The 18,375-nt window shown below is 46.5% G+C and overlaps 1 protein-coding gene across 6 annotated transcripts in view; it reads right to left on the bottom strand.

Moving 5' to 3' along the window:
* AFF4 (ALF transcription elongation factor 4) overlaps window positions 1-18,375 on the bottom strand; it is a 252,605-nt gene that overhangs the window by 23,574 nt on the left and 210,656 nt on the right. For 4 of the 6 annotated variants that reach the window (XM_063928157.1, XM_063928159.1, XM_063928158.1 and 1 more), the window contains 6 exons: window positions 5,523-5,605; window positions 4,884-5,118; window positions 3,020-3,108; window positions 2,273-2,393; window positions 1,319-1,455; window positions 509-580 (listed from right to left, as the gene is read on the bottom strand). In XM_063928157.1, coding sequence (XP_063784227.1) covers window positions 509-580; window positions 1,319-1,455; window positions 2,273-2,393; window positions 3,020-3,108; window positions 4,884-5,118; window positions 5,523-5,605 — 737 coding nt within the window. The remainder of the gene's footprint in view (window positions 1-508; window positions 581-1,318; window positions 1,456-2,272; window positions 2,394-3,019; window positions 3,109-4,883; window positions 5,119-5,522; window positions 5,606-18,375) is intronic. The other 2 variants (XM_063928161.1, XM_063928162.1) reach the window with 1 other exon arrangement.

The following is an 18,375-nucleotide window of genomic DNA, read 5'->3' as shown; positions in this document are numbered from 1 at the left end:
AGGAAATAGAAGAGTAAAATATAGCTAAAGCAGTGATTTAGAAGCCTAGAAAAAAAAAAAAAAAAAACTAACCTTTCCACCCTCTAAAGGGAAAAAAAACAAAAAACAAAACACAACATAAACCTCCAAGACCGAAAAAAAAACAGAAAACAGAAAAATTACAAAGAGGCCAATCACATAGGGACATTAAAAAAGGGGATCAGGTTGGGATCACGGCAGTCGAAATACTAACGTCGGCATCCTGGCTAGGATCACAACCCCAGCACTGGGATCCTGAATGAACGCTTGCCGGACCGGCGACAGGTAAGTCCGCGTTCTTGGAGCTTAGGTTTAGGCTGCAGGGATGGGGCATACTTACTTTGCCCCTGTCGAGATTTTAACCATCGGGATGCTGCTGTCGGTATTCTGACCGCCGGCATATCAATCCCCGCCCAAAAAAAATACCTCAAAGTGGTATGCGCACAATACAATTGTTTGTATACATCACCAATAGCTCATTTGTACATACCAAAGAACACCAAGTCGTTTATCAGCTGCTGTAGCATCTGGAGCTGAAGAGCTCTTCAGTTTCATAGTGTACCTACAGAATCACACCACATTTATTAGTGAACTTTATGTAAATTTCTTTCATTTATTTAATATTGCATCTTGAGGGAGATGTACTAAGCCTTGGAGAATGATGAAGTAGGAAGAGCCAATCAGCAAATAAGTGCCATGTTACAGGCGGTGTTTGAAAATTGACAGGAGCTGATTGGTTGGTACTTTCGGTCTACCCAAGCTCTAATAAATCTCCCTATGTATGTAAATAATTTTTTACAATATATTGGATGTTTCTCAAAATAACAGGATCTTTATACTACTATTTTAAATTTTTCTGTGAATCCATATGGGAGACACTGGGATGAAGGGATGCTCAGATAGATTTTAAGCAAATTAAATTTAGCACTAGCGGTCTCATCTACTCCCCCCTGTATAACCCCTCAATTTGCTGGAAGGATCAGGGTAAGAAAAAAGGTTCTCAGTCAACTAACAGGTTGTTTTAACCAGGAAAACAAGAGCATACAAGGGTGGGTGTCAGCCAATAACAAAACAGTCATCAGCAAAGGGGTGTGTGGGGGTAGAGGGAGATGCAGAGATCATAACACTAGGGGGGAATTGATCTTGTACACAAACCTGCATGTAATACCCAAATCTGACTAGCTTTATATTGATGGCTGTTATTCCCGTAACTAGATATTTACACACTTCCCCACTGGTACTTGTATGAAAAGCACAGGTGACAAACACTAAAGGCTAAATGTCAAAGCACAATACATACTTAATGAGCTCAACTGTTTCAGAGTACATAGGAAATGGTGATTTTGACTCTTGGACACTCTTCTCTAATGCATTGCCGCACTCGATGAAAGAAACCACAGCATCAAGGTAGTATACCGCTTTTTCAAATCGGTCAGACTATAAAAAAACAGGCAAACAAACACAGAACAATTACAACCATGTACATTCTGTAAACTAGATTAATGTCTGTGTATGCTATGACATGCTGTGCCCTGTGTCCCTTAGGTGTGTGTAATCTATGACATGCTGTGCCCTGTGTCCCTTAGGTGTGTGTAATCTATGACATGCTGTGCCCTGTGTCCCTTAGGTGTGTGTAATCTATGACATGCTGTGCCCTGTGTCCCTTAGGTGTGTGTAATCTATGACATGCTGTGTCCCTCATCTGGTGTCTTACATGGACCATAAATGCTGCAATATTGCAGACAATATTGGCCAATTGGTCCCATATAGCAGTGTGGGAATAAAAAGGGACTGTATTTGTCCAGCTTTAGCACTGTGAAAGCAGCAGATTAACACTAAAACGGATTGCCACCCCCTGTCCTAACACCTTGTATAAACCAACAGGTTTAGTTCAGTTACATAAGTCATCAGAAGAACCCGTAACATTTCAGCAATGACTTTCATGTACCCATATTTCCTCATTCTAACTGTATCAGTTGCCTGCTTTAATACTAGTGGTTGATAAGACGTCCTTACAATAGTCATGTACTCTCCCAACACCTACAATTGTTATTCCACTACCGTAAATTCCCCACAGACTGTAACCTCACTTGGATTAGGCTATCTTGTGTCATTGTAGGTTTTTTGCATCATGATCCCCCCAGTGTACAGCACTACGAAATATGTTGTCACTATATAAAGGAGTATAATAATAATAATAATAATAATAATAATAATAATGGGTTTACGCAACAATATTGTTAAAGACTCTTACCAAAGCATCTGCATTATGCTTGAGTTTCTTTGCTTCAGTATTTTTAAAGACTCTTACCAAAGCATCTGCATTATGCTTGAGTTTCTTTGCTTCTTGCAGGTAATGATCAGCCGAGTGATTCCTGGGATAAAAACAGCAATGCTAAATAATCTATCCCAACCATAAAATAAACCATGCGAGGATGTGAATTAGTCTGCTGTATTTCCATGAAAGTAACAACATAATCTTGGGAGGAACCACTCTGAGTGCAGAAGTTTCCCCCCATGCCTGCTCTTGTGTTGGTCACCATCTCCTGAGACATTAGAGCACCGTGTGACACCAAGGGGCTGCTCTTCCTGCTGTACTAGCATTACCAGTAGGGGTAACGGCAATGTGAAAAGAGGAGCTACAATATCTGCAGCCTGGTTTTAAACTGTTCTCCTATAATTTGTGAGTTCTGTGGCTGATGGACGAGTATGAAATTGATGGGGGGGGGGGTTGGGGGGTCATGGCACACTTGCTTGGGGCAGCTAGTGTACTCTGGTCTATTAATTGCTAACGAAATGCTTACAGTTTGGTGTAAATTAATGGAAAAAAATTCTTCTATAAATCCATTTTGACGCATAACACATTGCCAAAATACAGCTTACTACAGTAAGCCTCAAAGTAGTTACAGGTCTGTGAACATCATATCAGTGATTCCCAAGTATTGTATTTAAAACAGAAAATATTAGAATTTATTGCAAAACGATATAACCGGTACCTTACCTGTCTTCAAAAATCAGCTTAGCCCTTCGGGACTTGTTATCAATTGGTGGTATGAAAGCTACAGCAGTGGTATTATTTGAGATTTTTTCCTGCAAATTAATGTTTTATATTGTTAGATAAAAAAATAACTGCAATACACTTAAACTGGTACAAACAATAAGTGGATCTACTATAGTAAATAAATAATACTTCTAAACCTTTATCTGGGCAATCTTGATCTCTCTAATGCAAGCGTTCATATCAAGGAATAAAGTGACTTAGAGGCCTATTCATTATGTTAATAACTGGGGGCCCGATAGTCACTGATAGTTAAGTATCTAACTCACCATGAGCGCCAAAGCAACTCAACATTGGCCCGGTGCATTGAGACAGTGTATCTGAAGATCAGCTGTCTCTGCAAATCCTTTCATGAAACTTAGCACTGCCGGACCAGAGCTACTGTGGAAGTGTGAATTGGGGTTCAAGCATTCAGGACTTATGGCGGAGAGATCCGAACAAATCTCTTTTCACGACCGGGAAGGCGCGTGGTGCGGGTACAAACGTCATCTGAAAGTGGCGAAGTGCCGGGAGTGAAAGGCAAGCAGGAGAGCATTACCTTTATGATGAATGGCCCTGATACTTCATTTATACAAAAGTAGGTAAAAAGTTTTATTTTCACCTGCTTTTATATAAATTACGTGATAAGTCAGACATCCAAGGGGATGTAATCATGTTACCGGCGGTCAGTATACCGATGCCGGAATCCCGACCGCTGAAATCCAGACAGTCGGCATGTCAACTAACAGGGACTATTCCCAATCGTGGGAACAGAATCTGGAGAGCCTGTGGTGGGCGTAGTGAGCCACCGAGCCCACAAGGGGCTTCGTTGTGCTAGCCACTACCCCCCCCCCCCCTTCCCCCCACCACCACCCTCCAATCTGGCGGCCACACAATCCCAACCCCATTCAAAATATTCCATGTTCGACAAAGTTTATGCTTTCACAAATTTTTCACATTTAAAAAAAATACCTTTACATAGCAAGGGGAGGCATTATAGAGTTTTATAAAACTTCTTTAGTCCAATGAAGGACACCAAGGTCAAAGAGTTTCACAATATAAAAGTGTTAAGGTAAATCCTTTGACTGTAGTCTTGTTAAAGACATCTAAACCCACAGAAGAACAAAAAATGAACAGACCTATTGTACAGTAAAGAAATGCTGACACAGAACACAGTATGCCCGACCCTTCGTTGCATGTAATATGGCCGCAACGTCGGATATTCCAGTGATGGGAAAACCCACATAAACATCCACCAGTATTCAGCCGGATACAGCACCACCCCGAGCCCATGTATGGGGGACCACATGTCATCACTATTAAGGGCATTTGCATCAGCCCTAGCCTTGATGCAGGAGACCAACTGGATAGAACGGTTATTACATACAAACAGATTTGTATAGAATGCACATGACCACTGCAAATTTATTCTACATGTATTATGAACCATTATCACACAGTATTGCCCATCCAGCTGCAAGTGACATGCTTGCAAGAATTGATCATAAGTATTTTAAGATGCATTTGCAGCCCCCGATGCATGTGCAGGTTGCTGGAAGTCTCTCCGACCCATCTGCATTTGGATTTGCAAGCACCTCACAATCAGACTCAGTGTGCTCTAGTTACTGTACATCCTATGTGCAAGTCTGTACAGAGCATATCTATTAACTTGTGAGTCTGGGGGTATTTCTACAGAAGGATGGAAACTTTTAAAGGTACTATACAGTATGGATACACGTGACAATTAAGTAAGGAAACCTTAAAATTTGAACAATTATTAGCTTCTTCGATAGTACTCCTCATATGAGGCAGCGCTCTCCATCTCTACCTTGGGTTCCTTTGTAGTGCTAGTGGACTTCCCGTCCGTCTTTCTCTGCTTGGCAGAAGAGCTGGTTTTGGTGCTGCTTTCCTTAGTGCTGCCACTGCTACCAGATTTCAGGGAGGATGATTGGCTAACTGTTCTTTTACGTGGTCCATTCTCTGTCTTGGAATCTTTCTGTAGTGCAGGTGGGGCAGGTGATGGCAGGGGATCTTTTTCTTTAACTGGATTCTGTTTCGATAACCTAAGAGCATTTCAAGTTTTACTATTAAAATACATTTTATTCTAATTAGAAGAAAAAGCACTTATAATTTACAATTTAATGAACACCGGTGGGTAAAGCAAAAAACAAAACTGTGGCACACAAGTCATATTAGCAGTTCTCTTGATACAAATAGCAATGAAAAAAATATGTTGTTACACCAAAGCACAAGATATAAGTACAAGGGGGATATTCAGTTAGCAGCAATGGCTACAAAGTACCGAAGACCCAACAGTTTCTCCAGCACAGGGAAATCCCTATCATCGCACATTCATCCTTGGACCTCAGAGTTCAGCAGTAACATCTGCTGATTTGTTTTACTGTAATTAGTGGCAATGTAAGCAGTCACTCATCATTGTCAATGGAATCACACACTTCTTACTTACTCTCTATTGGACACTTTGTGGCTTGAGGTCTTCTCCTCCACTTTTGGTTTTTTGCTCTCATTACCCCTGACCTCATCGTCATTCTGTAAAGAGAAAACACAGCAAGGACAAAATGTAAATGCTGCTGGGTGTGGAGCCCAACCAATGCATTGACGCCTTTCGCTTTTGTAGCACTAATAAACAAATAACAGGTGCAACTCCCATTTAAACACTCAACATGCAAAAAGGAAACACGTTTTCGTTAGTCAGAATGCTCTCCATGACATCGACTGGGTGAATCTCAAAGTTGTAACGTACTGATAAATGGGGATCAGTACAAAATCCCGCCGGACGGGATCCCAGCAGTCGGAATATAGACACCGGGATCCCGACTGGCACAATCCCGACAGGGGGGCGAAAGCAACGCAGCCCCTTGCGGGCTCGCCACGCTGCGGGCACACTAATTTATGCTCCCTCTATGGGTGTCGTGGACACCCACAGAGGGAGAATATGTCGGGATTGTTCCGGTCGGGTTCCCGGTGTTGGTATTTCGACCGCCGGGATTCCGTCCGGCGGGATCTTGACTGCATTCCCAATAAATGATGAAGTGAAGAACACTGCAAGGAATCAGCGGCTGATAGCTGTGAAAAGTAGTGTGTTCTTGCACTGATTAGTGAGATCAGCTAAATAGCAAAAGCTGACAAGGCTTGCAGATTATAAACCCCTTTTAATTAGGTTTTAAATGTGGATGACTAAAAAAGTACAAGTTGATAATGGATTCAATCAAAAGGAGTGCAGACATCACAGAGCCCATTTAGTGCGACACAGTGGTAAGCATTGCTGTCTTACTGGGACTACTAAGCAAACATCCATATTGTGTTCATGATCCAGTTGCATTTTCTTGTTGATAAACTTTAGAGAGAGTGTGGGGCAGAACAATGCAAACTGTACAAGTGTATGCCTTTTTTGTAAAACAATTTATAATGTGCAGAAATGAAATAACTTGTGGAGGGGAGAAGACTGATAATGATGAGCCCTGAATAGAACAATCACTATAACATTGAAATATCTGAGGATGCAGTCAGCAGGCAGTGCATCTCTTGCTGTAACTGGAGCAGCCTGGGTGACATGCTGTACCAATGTATCTGTAGCATTAGTAATTGCTAAACCCTACTACTGTTTCCACTAGTGTGAACATCTAGGCTACAGGTAAACCTCCTTTTCTAATCTACAACTTGTAAGAGAGGCACATACTTTTCCTCTATAATGAGCTGCAAAGTCTGCCAAATATAATACAATCTATATCCCCTTTAACATGGACACACACACACACACACTAGGGTTATTTCTTTCCCGTCAGAATCTAATAAACCTACCAGTATGTTTTGGAATAGAGAGGAAACTGAACCACCCAGAGGAAAATCACAAACCTGGTAAGAACATACAAACTCTGCACACACTTTGGCATTGTAACCAAGACCTCAGTGCTGTAAGGTAGTAATGCTAATCACTACGCCAATCATGCTGCTCAGGTTTTAATACCTAGTCAGCTATCACAATAGGTTAGGAAATCTCACACCTATTACCATTTTTTGTACCTACATATTATAATACACTGCAGAGAGAATAATAAGATTTTACTCACCGGTAAATCTATTTCTCGTAGTCCGTAGTGGATGCTGGGACTCCGTAAGGACCATGGGGATTAGCGGCTCCGCAGGAGACTGGGCACAACTAAAGAAAGCTTTAGGACTACCTGGTGTGCACTGGCTCCTCCCACTAAGACCCTCCTCCAGACCTCAGTTAGGATACTGTGCCCGGAAGAGCTGACACAATAAGGAAGGATTTTGAATCCCGGGTAAGACTCATACCAGCCACACCAATCACACCGTATAACTCGTGATACTATACCCAGTTAACAGTATGAAATATAACTGAGCCTCTCAACAGATGGCTCAACAATAACCCTTTAGTTAGGCAATAACTATAAACAAGTATTGCAGACAATCCGCACTTGGGATGGGCGCCCAGCATCCACTACGGACTACGAGAAATAGATTTACCGGTGAGTAAAATCTTATTTTCTCTGACGTCCTAAGTGGATGCTGGGACTCCGTAAGGACCATGGGGATTATACCAAAGCTCCCAAACGGGCGGGAGAGTGCGGATGACTCTGCAGCACCGAATGAGCAAACTCTAGGTCCTCCTCAGCCAGGGTATCAAACTTGTAGACTGTTGCAAAAATGTTTGAACCCGACCAAGTAACAGCTCGGCAAAGTTGTAAAGCCGAGACCCCTCGGGCAGCCGCCCAAGAAGAGCCCACTTTCCTCGTGGAATGGGCTTTTACAGATTTAGGGTGCGGCAGTCCAGCCGCAGCATGTGCAAGTTGAATCGTGCTACAGATCCAGCGAGCAATAGTCTGCTTAGAAGCAGGAGCACCCAGCTTGTTGGGTGCATACAGGATAAATAGCGAGTCAGTTTTCCTGACTCCAGCCGTCCTGGAAACATATACTTTTCAGGGCCCTGACTACGTCCAGTAACTTGGAATCCTCCAAGTCCCAAGTAGCCGCAGGCACCACAATAGGTTGGTTCACATGAAAAACTGATACCACCTTAGGAAGGAATTGGGAACGAGTCCTCAATTCCGCCTTATCCATATAAAATACAGATAAGGGCTTTTGTATGACAAAGCCGCCAATTCTGATACACGCCTGGCCGACGCCACGGCCCACAGCATGACCACTTTCCACGTGAGGTATTGTAGCTCCACGGATTTAAGTGGCTCAACCCAATGCGACTTCAGGAAATCCAACACCACGTTGAGATCCCACGGTGCCACTTGAGGCACAAACGGGGGCTGACTATGCAGCACTCCCTTAACAAAAGTCCGAACTTCAGGCAGTGAAGCCAGTTCTATTTTGGAAGAAAATCGATAGAGCCGAAATCTGGACCTTTATGGAACCCAATTTTAGGCCCATAGTCACCTCTGACTGTAGGAAGTGCAGAAATCGACCTAGCTGAAATTTCTCCTTTGGGGCCTTCCTGGCCTCACAGCACGCAACATATTTCCACCATATGCGGTGATAATGGTTTGCGTTCACTTCTTTCCTAGCTTTAAATAGCGTAGGGATAACTTCCTCCGGAATGCCCTTTTCCTTCAGGATCCGGCGTTCAACCGCCATGCCGTCAAACGCAGCCGCGGTACGTCTTGGAACAGACAGGCCCCCTGTTGCAGCAGGTCCTGTCTGAGCGGCAGAGGCCATGGGTCCTCTGAGATCATTTCTTGGAGTTCTGGTTACCAAGCTCTTCTTGGCCAACCCGGAACAATGAGTATAGTTCTTACTCCTCTCCTTATTATTCTCATTACCCTGGGTAAGAGAGGCAGAGAAGGGAACACATACACCGACTGGTACACCCACGGTGTTACCAGAGCGTCCACAGCTATCGCCTGAGGGTCCCTTGACCTGGCGCAATATCTTTGTAGCTTTTTGTTGAGACGGGACGCCATCATGTCCACCTGTGGCCTTTCCCAACGGTGTACAATCATTTGGAAAACTTCTGGATGAAGTCCCCACTCTCCCGGGTGGAGGTCGTGTCTTCTGAGAAAGTCTGCTTCTCAGTTGTCCACTCCGGGAATGAACACTGCTGACAGTGCTAACACATGATTTTCCGCCCATCGGAGAATCCTTGTGGCTTCTGCCATCGCCATCCTGCTTCTTGTGCCGCCCTGTCGGTTTACATGAGCGACCGCCGTGATGTTGTCTGACTGGATCAGCACCGGCCGGTGTTGAAGCAGGAGTCTAGCCTGACTTAGGGCATTGTAAATGGTCCTTAGTTCCAGAATATTTATGTGTAGGGAAGTCTCCTGACTTTTCCATAGCCTTGGAAGTTTCTTCCCTGTGTGACTGCCCCCCAGCCTCGAAGGCTGGCATCCGTGGTCACCGGGACCCAGTCCTGTATGCCGAATCTGCGGCCCCCTAGAAGATGAGCACTCTGCAGCCACACAACAGCGACACCCTGGCCCTTGGAGGCAGGGCTATCCGCCGATGCATCTGAAGATGCGACCCGGACCACTTGTCCAACAGATCCCACTGGAAAATCCTTGCATGGGACCTGGCAAATGGAATTTCTTCGTAAGAAGCTACCATCCTTCCCAGGGCTCGCGTGCATTGATGCACCGACACCTGTATACGTATTAGGAGGTCTCTGTCTAGAGACAACTCCTTGGACTTCTCCTCCGGGAGAAACCCTTTTTATCCTGTTCTGTGTCCAGAACCATACCCAGGAACAGTAGATGCGTCGTAGGAACCAGCTGCGACTTTGGAATATTCAGAATCCAGCCGTGCTGTTGTAGCACTTCCCGAGATAGTGCTACTCCGCCGAACAACTGCTCCCTGGACCTCGCCTTTATAAGGAGATCGTCCAAGTACGGGATAATTATTTCGGCCATTACCTTGGTAAATACCTCGGTGCCGGGGACAGACCAACGGCAACGTCTGGAATTGGTAATGACAATCCTGTACCACAATTTTGAGGTACTCCTGGTGAAGAGGGTAAATAGGGACATGCAGGTAAGCATCCTTGATGTCCAGTGATACCATGAAATTCTCCAGGCTTGCAATAATCGCCCTGAGCGATTCCATTTTGAACTTGAACCTTCGTATATAAGTGTTCAAGGCTTTAAATTTTAGAATGGGTCTCACCGAACCGTCTGGTTTCGGTACCACAACATTTTGGAATAGTAACCCCGGCCTTGTTGAAGGAGGGGTACCTTGATTTCACCTGCTGGAAGTACAGCTTGTGAATTGCCGCCAGTATTACCTTTCTCCGAGGGCAGCAGGCAAGGCTGATGTGAGGTAACGGCGAGGGGGAGTCGCCTCGAACTCCAGCCTGTATCCCTGTGATACTATTTGCAGAACCTAGGGATCCACCTGTGGGCAAGCCCACTGTTACCTGAAGTTCCCGAGACGCGCCCCTACCGCACCTGTCTCCACCTGTGGAGCCCCCACGTCATGCGGTGGACTCAGAGGAAGCGGGGGAAGATTTTTGATCCTGGGAACTGGCTGCTGGTGCAGCTTTTTCCTTCTTCCCTTGTCTCTGTGCAGAAAGGAAGCGCCTTTGACCCGCTTGCTTTTCTGAAGCCGAAAGGACTGTACCTGAAAATACAGTGCTTTCTTAGGCTGTGAGGAAACCTGAGGTAAAAATTTTTCTTCCCAGCTGTTGCTGTGGATACGAGGTCCCAGAGACCATCCCCAAACAATTCCTCACCCTTATAAGGCAGAATCTCCATGTGCCTTTTATAGGCAGCATCACCTGTCCACTGCCGGGTTTCTAATACCCTCCTGGCAGAATGGACATTGCATTAATTCTGGATGCCAGCCGGCAAATATCCCTCTGTGCATCCTTTATATCTAAGACGACGTCTTTAATATGCTCTATGTTAGCAAACTATTATCCCTGTCTTAGAGTATTAATATTATCTGACTGGGTCATACTTGCCTACCTGACCCACTCCATGAGGGAGAAAATGCTCTGTTCCTGGACTTTCCTGGTAATGTATGATTGCCAGCACCTGTGGTGAGCTAGTTAATTGATAAGAAAGGTGTTTCACCACAGGTGATGGCAATCATACATTACCAGGAAAGTCCAGGAACAGAGCATTTTCTCCCTCATGGAGAGGGTCAGGTAGGCAAGTATGGACTGGGTATCAGACCACGCTGCAGCAGCACTATTTATGCTGAGGCAATTGCAGGTCTCAGTATATAACCTGAGTGTGTATATACAGACTTCAGGATAGCCTCCTGCTTTTTATCAGCAGGCTCCTTCAAGGTGGCCGTATCCTAAGACGGCAGTGCCACCTTTTTTGACAAACGTGTGAGCGCCTTATCCACCCTAAGGGATATCTCCCAACGTGACCTATCCTCTGGCGGGAAAGGGTACGCCATCAGTAACTTTTTAGAAATTACCAGTTTCTTATCGGGGGAACCCACGCTACTTTACACACTTCATTCATTCATCTGATGGGGGAACAAAACACTGGTTGCTTTTTCTCCCCAAAAATAAAACCCCTTTTATGTGGTACTTGGGTTCATGTCAGAAATGCTTAACACATTTTTCATTGCCGAGATCATGTAACGGATGTTCCAAGTGGATTGTGTATATGTCTCAACCTCGTCGACACTGGAGTCAGACTCTGTGTCGACATCTGTGTCTGCCATCTGAGGTAACGGGCGCTTTTTTGAGCCCAGATGGCCTTTGAGACGCCTGGGCAGGCGCGGGCTGAGAAGCCGGCTGTCCCACAGCTGTTTTACGTCATCCAGCCTTCTATGTAAGGAGTTGACATTGTCGGTTAATACCTTCCACCTATCCATCCACTCTGGTGTCGGCCCCACAGGGGGCGACATCCCATTTATCGGCCTCTGCTCCACCTCCACGTAACCTTCCTCATCCCACATGTCGACACAGCCGTACCGACACACAGCACACACACACAGGGAATGCTCTGACTGAGGACAGGACCCCACAAAGTCCTTTGGGGAGACAGAGAGAGAGTATGCCAGCACACACCAGAGCGCTATATAATGCAGGGATTAACACTATAACTGAGTGATTTTCCCCCCAATAGCTGCCTGTATAAACAATATTGCGCCTAAATTTAGTGCCCCCCCTCTCTTTTTAACCCTTTGAGCCTGAAAACTACAGGGGAGAGCCTGGGGAGCTGTCTTCCAGCTGCACTGTGAAGAGAAAATGGCGCCAGTGTGCTGAGGGAGATAGCTCCGCCCCTTTTTCGCAGACTTTTCTCCCGCTTTTTTATGGATTCTGGCAGGGGTATTTATCACATATATAGCCTCTGGGGCTATATATTGTGATGATTTTGCCAGGCAAGGTGTTTATATTGCTGCTCAGGGCGCGCCCCCCCCCCCCCCAGCGCCCTGCACCCATCAGTGACCGGAGTGTGAGGTGTGCATGAGGAGCAATGGCGCACAGCTGCAGTGCTGTGCGCTACCTTGGTGAAGACTGAAGTCTTCTGCCGCCGATTTTCCGGAACACTTCTTGCTTCTGGCTCTGTAAGGGGGCCGGCGGCGCGCCTCCGGGACCGAACATCAATGGCCGGTTCCATGCGGTCGATCCCTCTGGAGCTAATGGTGTCCAGCAGCCTAAGAAGCCCAAGCTACCACCAGTTAGGTAGGTTCGCTTCTTCTCCCCTTAGTCCCTCGCTGCAGTGAGTCTGTTGCCAGCAGATCTCACTGTAAAATAAAAAACCTAAAAATAAGAATTTACTTACCGATAATTCTATTTCTCGTAGTCCGTAGTGGATGCTGGGGACTCCGTAAGGACCATGGGGAATAGCGGCTCCGCAGGAGACTGGGCACAAAAGTAAAGCTTTAGAACTACCTGGTGTGCACTGGCTCCTCCCCCTATGACCCTCCTCCAAGCCTCAGTTAGGATACTGTGCCCGGACGAGCGTACACAATAAGGAAGGATTTTGAATCCCGGGTAAGACTCATACCAGCCACACCAATCACACCGTATAACTTGTGATCTAAACCCAGTTAACAGTATGATAACAGAGGAGCCTCTCGAAAAGATGGCTCACTACAACAATAACCCGATTTTTTTTTTTTTTTTGGTAACAATAACTATGTACCAGTATTGCAGACAATCCGCACTTGGGATGGGCGCCCAGCATCCACTACGGACTACGAGAAATAGAATTATCGGTAAGTAAATTCTTATTTTCTCTATCGTCCTAGTGGATGCTGGGGACTCCGTAAGGACCATGGGGATTATACCAAAGCTCCCAAACGGGCGGGAGAGTGCGGATGACTCTGCAGCCCCAATTGAGAGAACTCCAGGTCCTCCTCAGCCAGGGTATCAAATTTGTAGAATTTTACAAACGTATTTGCTCCTGACCAAGAAGCTGCTCGGCAAAGTTGTAAAGCCGAGACCCCTCGGGCAGCGGCCCAAGATGAGCCCACCTTCCTTGTGGAGTGGGCATTTACAGATTTTTGGCTGTGGCAGGCCTGCCACAGAATGTGCAAGCTGAATTGTACTACAAATCCAACGAGCAATAGTCTGCTTAGAAGCAGGAGCACCCAAGCTTGTTGGGTGCATACAGGATAAACAGCGAAAAGGGGGGAACCTGGATTGCAGAGAGTGTGCATCTGCATCTCTCTTCCCCCAGCATAGTATTAGAAGCCTCAGCATGATAGCACCTCTTGATATCTTTAGTAATAGGATGTGCAATCCAGGTTCCCCCCTTTTCCACTATATTTGTGTATATATTGTACACTGGAAGGCAAGGCTTCCTTCCTCTGGATTGGCACTCCTCCCATTCACCCTCAGGTGTTTTAATTAGCTGGGTTCCTGCATTTCAGATCACACATTGATAAGGCCCTATTTAGAGGTAAGTCCTGTATAAATTTATAGAATGTGATAGTATTAGGGATGTTAGGGACCCATGTGATGAAGTCACCTGGCCGCGGTACATGGGCCCGCATATTTGCGCAAATGTGTGCTAAGAACTTCAATTATACTCCATGTTAATTGTGAGGGTTTATTTAAAATATTTTTATTATCAGTGTTCTTAGTGCTAAGAGTGTGCATCTGCATCTCTCTTCCCCCAGGATAAACAGCGAGTCAGATTTTCTGACTCCAGCCATCCTGGAAACATATATTTTCAGGGCCCTGACAACGTCTAGCAACTTGGAGTCCTCCAAGTCCCTAGTAGCCGCAGGCACCACCATAGGTTGGTTCAGGTGAAACGCTGAAACCACCTTAGGGAGAAACTGAGGACGAGTCCTCAATTCCGCCCTGTCCGAATGGAAAATCAGATAAGGGCTTTTACAGGATAAAGCCGCCAATTCTGACACGCGCCTGGCCCAGGCCAGGGCCAACAGCATGACCACTTTCCATGTGAGATATTTTAACTCCACAGATTTAAGTGGTTCAAACCAATGTGACTTTTGGAACCCGAAAAACTACATTGAGATCCCAAGGTGCCACTGGAGGCACAAAAGGAGGCTGTATATGCAGTACCCCTTTTACAAACGTCTGAACTTCAGGGACTGAAGCTAGTTCTTTTTGGAAGAAAATTGACAGGGCCGAAATTTGAACCTTAATGGACCCCAATTTCAGGCCCATAGACACTCCTGTTTGCAGGAAATGTAGGAATCGACCCAGTTGAATTTCCTCCGTCGGGCCTTACTGGCCTCGCACCACGCAACATATTTTCGCCAAATGCGGTGATAATGTTTTGCGGTTACATCCTTCCTGGCTTTGATCAGGATAGGGATGACTTCATCCGGAATGCCTTTTTCCTTCAGGATCCGGCGTTCAACCGCCATGCCGTCAAACGCAGCCGCGGTAAGTCTTGGAACAAGACAGGGTCCTTGCTGGAGCAGGTCCCTTCTTAGAGGTAGAGGCCACGGTTCCTCCGCGAGCATCTCTTGAAGTTCCGGTAACCAAGTCCTTCTTGGCCAATCCGGAGCCACGAATATAGTGCTTACTCCTCTCCATCTTATAATTCTCAGTACCTTGGGTATGAGAGGCAGAGGAGGGAACACATACACTGACTGGTACACCCATGGTGTTACCAGAGCGTCTACAGCTATTGCCTGAGGGTCCCTTGACCTGGCGCAATACCTGTCGAGTTTTTCCCAACAGTTTATAATTATGTGGAAGACTTCTGGGTGAAGTCCCCACTCTCCCGGGTGGAGGTCGTGTCTGCTGAGGAAGTCTGCTTCCCAGTTGTCCACTCCCGGAATGAATACTGCTGACAGTGCTATCACATGATTTTCCGCCCAGCGAAGAATCCTTGCAGCTTCTGCCATTGCCCTCCTGCTTCTTGTGCCACCCTGTCTGTTTACGTGGGTGACTGCCGTGATGTTGTCCGACTGGATCAACCCCGGCTGACCTTGAAGCAGAGGTCTTGCTAAGCTTAGAGCATTGTAAATGGCCCTTAGCTTCAGGATATTTATGTGAAGTGATGTCTCCAGGCTTGACCATAAGCCCTGGAAATTCCTTCCCTGTGTGACTGCCCCCCAGCCTCGCAGGCTGGCATCCGTGGTCACCAGGACCCAGTCCTGAATGCCGAATCTGCGGCCCTCTAGAAGATGAGCACTCTGCAACCACCACAGGAGAGACACCCTTGTCCTTGGTGACAGGGTTATCCGCTGATGCATCTGAAGATGCGACCCGGACCATTTGTCCAGCAGGTCCCACTGGAAAGTTCTTGTGTGGAATCTGCCGAATGGGATTGCTTCGTAGGAAGCCACCATTTTTCCCAGAACCCTTTCATTGATGTACTGAGACTTGGCTCGGTTATAGGAGGTTCCCGACTAGCTCGGATAACTCCCTGACTTTCTCCTCCGGGAGAAACACCTTTTTCTGGACTGTGTCCAGGATCATCCCCTAGGAACAGAAGACGAGTCGTCGGAATCAGCTGCGATTTTGGAATATTGAGAATCCAATCGTGCTGCCGCAACACTACCTGAGATAGTGCTACCCGACCTCCAACTGTTCCCTGGATCTTACCCTTATCAGGGAATCGTCCAAGTAAGGGATAACTAAAATTCCCTTCCTTCGAAGGAGTATCCTCATTTCGGCCATTACCTTGGTAAAGACCCGGGGTGCCGTGGACCATCCATACGGCAGCGTCTGAACTGATAGTGACAGTTCTGTACCACAAACCTGAGGTACCCTTGGTGAGAAAGGTAAATTGGGACATGAAGGTAAGCATCCTTGATGTCCCGAGACATCATGTAGTCCCCTTCTTCCAGGTTCGCAATCACTGCTCTGAGTGACTCAATCTTGAATTTGAACCTCCGTATGTAAGTGTTCAAGATTTTAGATTTAGAATCTGTCTCACCGAGCCGTCCGGCTTCGGTACCACAACAGTGTGGAATAATGCCCCGTTCCCTGTTGCAGGAGGGGTACCTTGATTATCACCTGCTGGGAATACAGCTTGTGAATGGCTTCCAAAACTGCCTCCCTGTCAGAGGGAGACATCGGTAAGCCGACTTTAGGAAACGGCGAGGGGGAGACGTCTCGAATTCCAATTTGTACCCCTGAGATATCCCTTGAAGGATCCAGGGGTCTACTTGCGAGTGAGCCCACTGCGCGCTGAAATTCATTGAGACGGGTCCCCACCGTGCCTGATTCTGCTTGTAAAGCCCCAGCGTCATACTGAGGGCTTGGCAGAGGCGGGAGGGGGCTTCTGTTCCTGGGAACTGGCTGATTTCTGCAGCCTTTTTCCTCTCCCTCTGTCACGGGGCAGAAATGAGGAACCTTTTGCCCGCTTGCCCACGAAAAGACTGCGCCTGATAATACGGCGTCTTCTTATGTTGAGAGGCGACCTGGGGTACAAACGTGGATTTCCCAACTGTTGCCGTGGCCACCAGGTCTTTAAGACCGACCCCAAATAACTCCTCCCTTTAATAAGGCAATACTTCCAAATGCCGTTTGGAATCCGCATCACCTGACCACTGTCGTGTCCATAACCCTCTACTGGCAGAAATGGACAACGCACTTAGACTTGATGCCAGTCGGCAAATATTCCGCTGTGCATCACGCATATATAGAAATACATCTTTTAAATGTTCTATAGGCAATAATATACTGTCCCTATCTAGGGTATCAATAATTTCAGTCAGGGAATCCGACCACACCAACCCAGCACTGCACATCCAGGCTGAGGCGATTGCTGGTCGCAGTATAACACCAGTATGTGTGTAAATACATTTTAGGATACCCTCCTGCTTTCTATCAGCAGGATCCTTAAGGGCGGCCATCTCAGGAGAGGGTAGAGCCCTTGTTCTTACAAGCGTGTGAGCGCTTTATCCACCCTAGGGGGTGTTTCCCAACGCACCCTAACCTCTGGCGGGAAAGGATATAATGCCAATAACATTTTAGAAATTATCAGTTGTTATCGGGGGAAACCCACGCATCATCACACACCTCATTTAATTTCTCAGATTCAGGAAAACTACAGGTAGTTTTTCCTCACCGAACATAATACCCCTTTTTGGTGGTACTCGTATTATCAGAAATGTGTAAAACATTTTTCATTGCCTCAATCATGTAACGTGTGGCCCTACTGGAAGTCACATTTGTCTCTTCACCGTCGACCCTGGAGTCAGTATCCGTGTCGGCGTCTATATCTGCCATCTGAGGTAACGGGCGCTTTAGAGCCCCTGACGGCCTATGAGACGTCTGGACAGGCACAAGCTGAGTAGCCGGCTGTCTCATGTCAACCACTGTCTTTTATACAGAGCTGACACTGTCACGTAATTCCTTCCAACAGTTCATCCACTCAGGTGTCGACCCCCTAGGGGGTGACATCACTATTACAGGCAATCTGCTCCGTCTCCACATCATTTTTCTCCTCATACATGTCGACACAAACGTACCGACACACAGCACACACACAGGGAATGCTCTGATAGAGGACAGGACCCCACTAGCCCTTTGGGGAGACAGAGGGAGAGTTTGCCAGCACACACCAGAGCGCTATATATATACAGGGATAACCTTATATAAGTGTTTTTCCCCTTATAGCTGCTGTATTTTTAATACTGCGCGTAATTAGTGCCCCCCTCTCTTTTTTAACCCTTTCTGTAGTGTAGTGACTGCAGGGGAGAGCCAGGGAGCTTCCCTCCAACGGAGCTGTGAGGGAAAATGGCGCCAGTGTGCTGAGGAGATAGGCTCCGCCCCCTTCTCGGCGGCCTTATCTCCCGTTTTTCTGTGAATTCTGGCAGGGGTTAAATTCATCCATATAGCCCAGGAGCTATATGTGATGCATTTTTTGCCATCCAAGGTGTTTTTATTGCGTCTCAGGGCGCCCCCCCCCCCCAGCGCCCTGCACCCTCAGTGA

Source organism: Pseudophryne corroboree, chromosome 6 (assembly GCF_028390025.1).
Source record: "Pseudophryne corroboree isolate aPseCor3 chromosome 6, aPseCor3.hap2, whole genome shotgun sequence".
In the NCBI taxonomy this organism is placed as follows: Eukaryota; Metazoa; Chordata; class Amphibia; order Anura; family Myobatrachidae; genus Pseudophryne; species Pseudophryne corroboree.
Note: the sequence above shows the minus strand (reverse complement) of the source record. Positions and strands in the feature narration are given on the sequence as shown.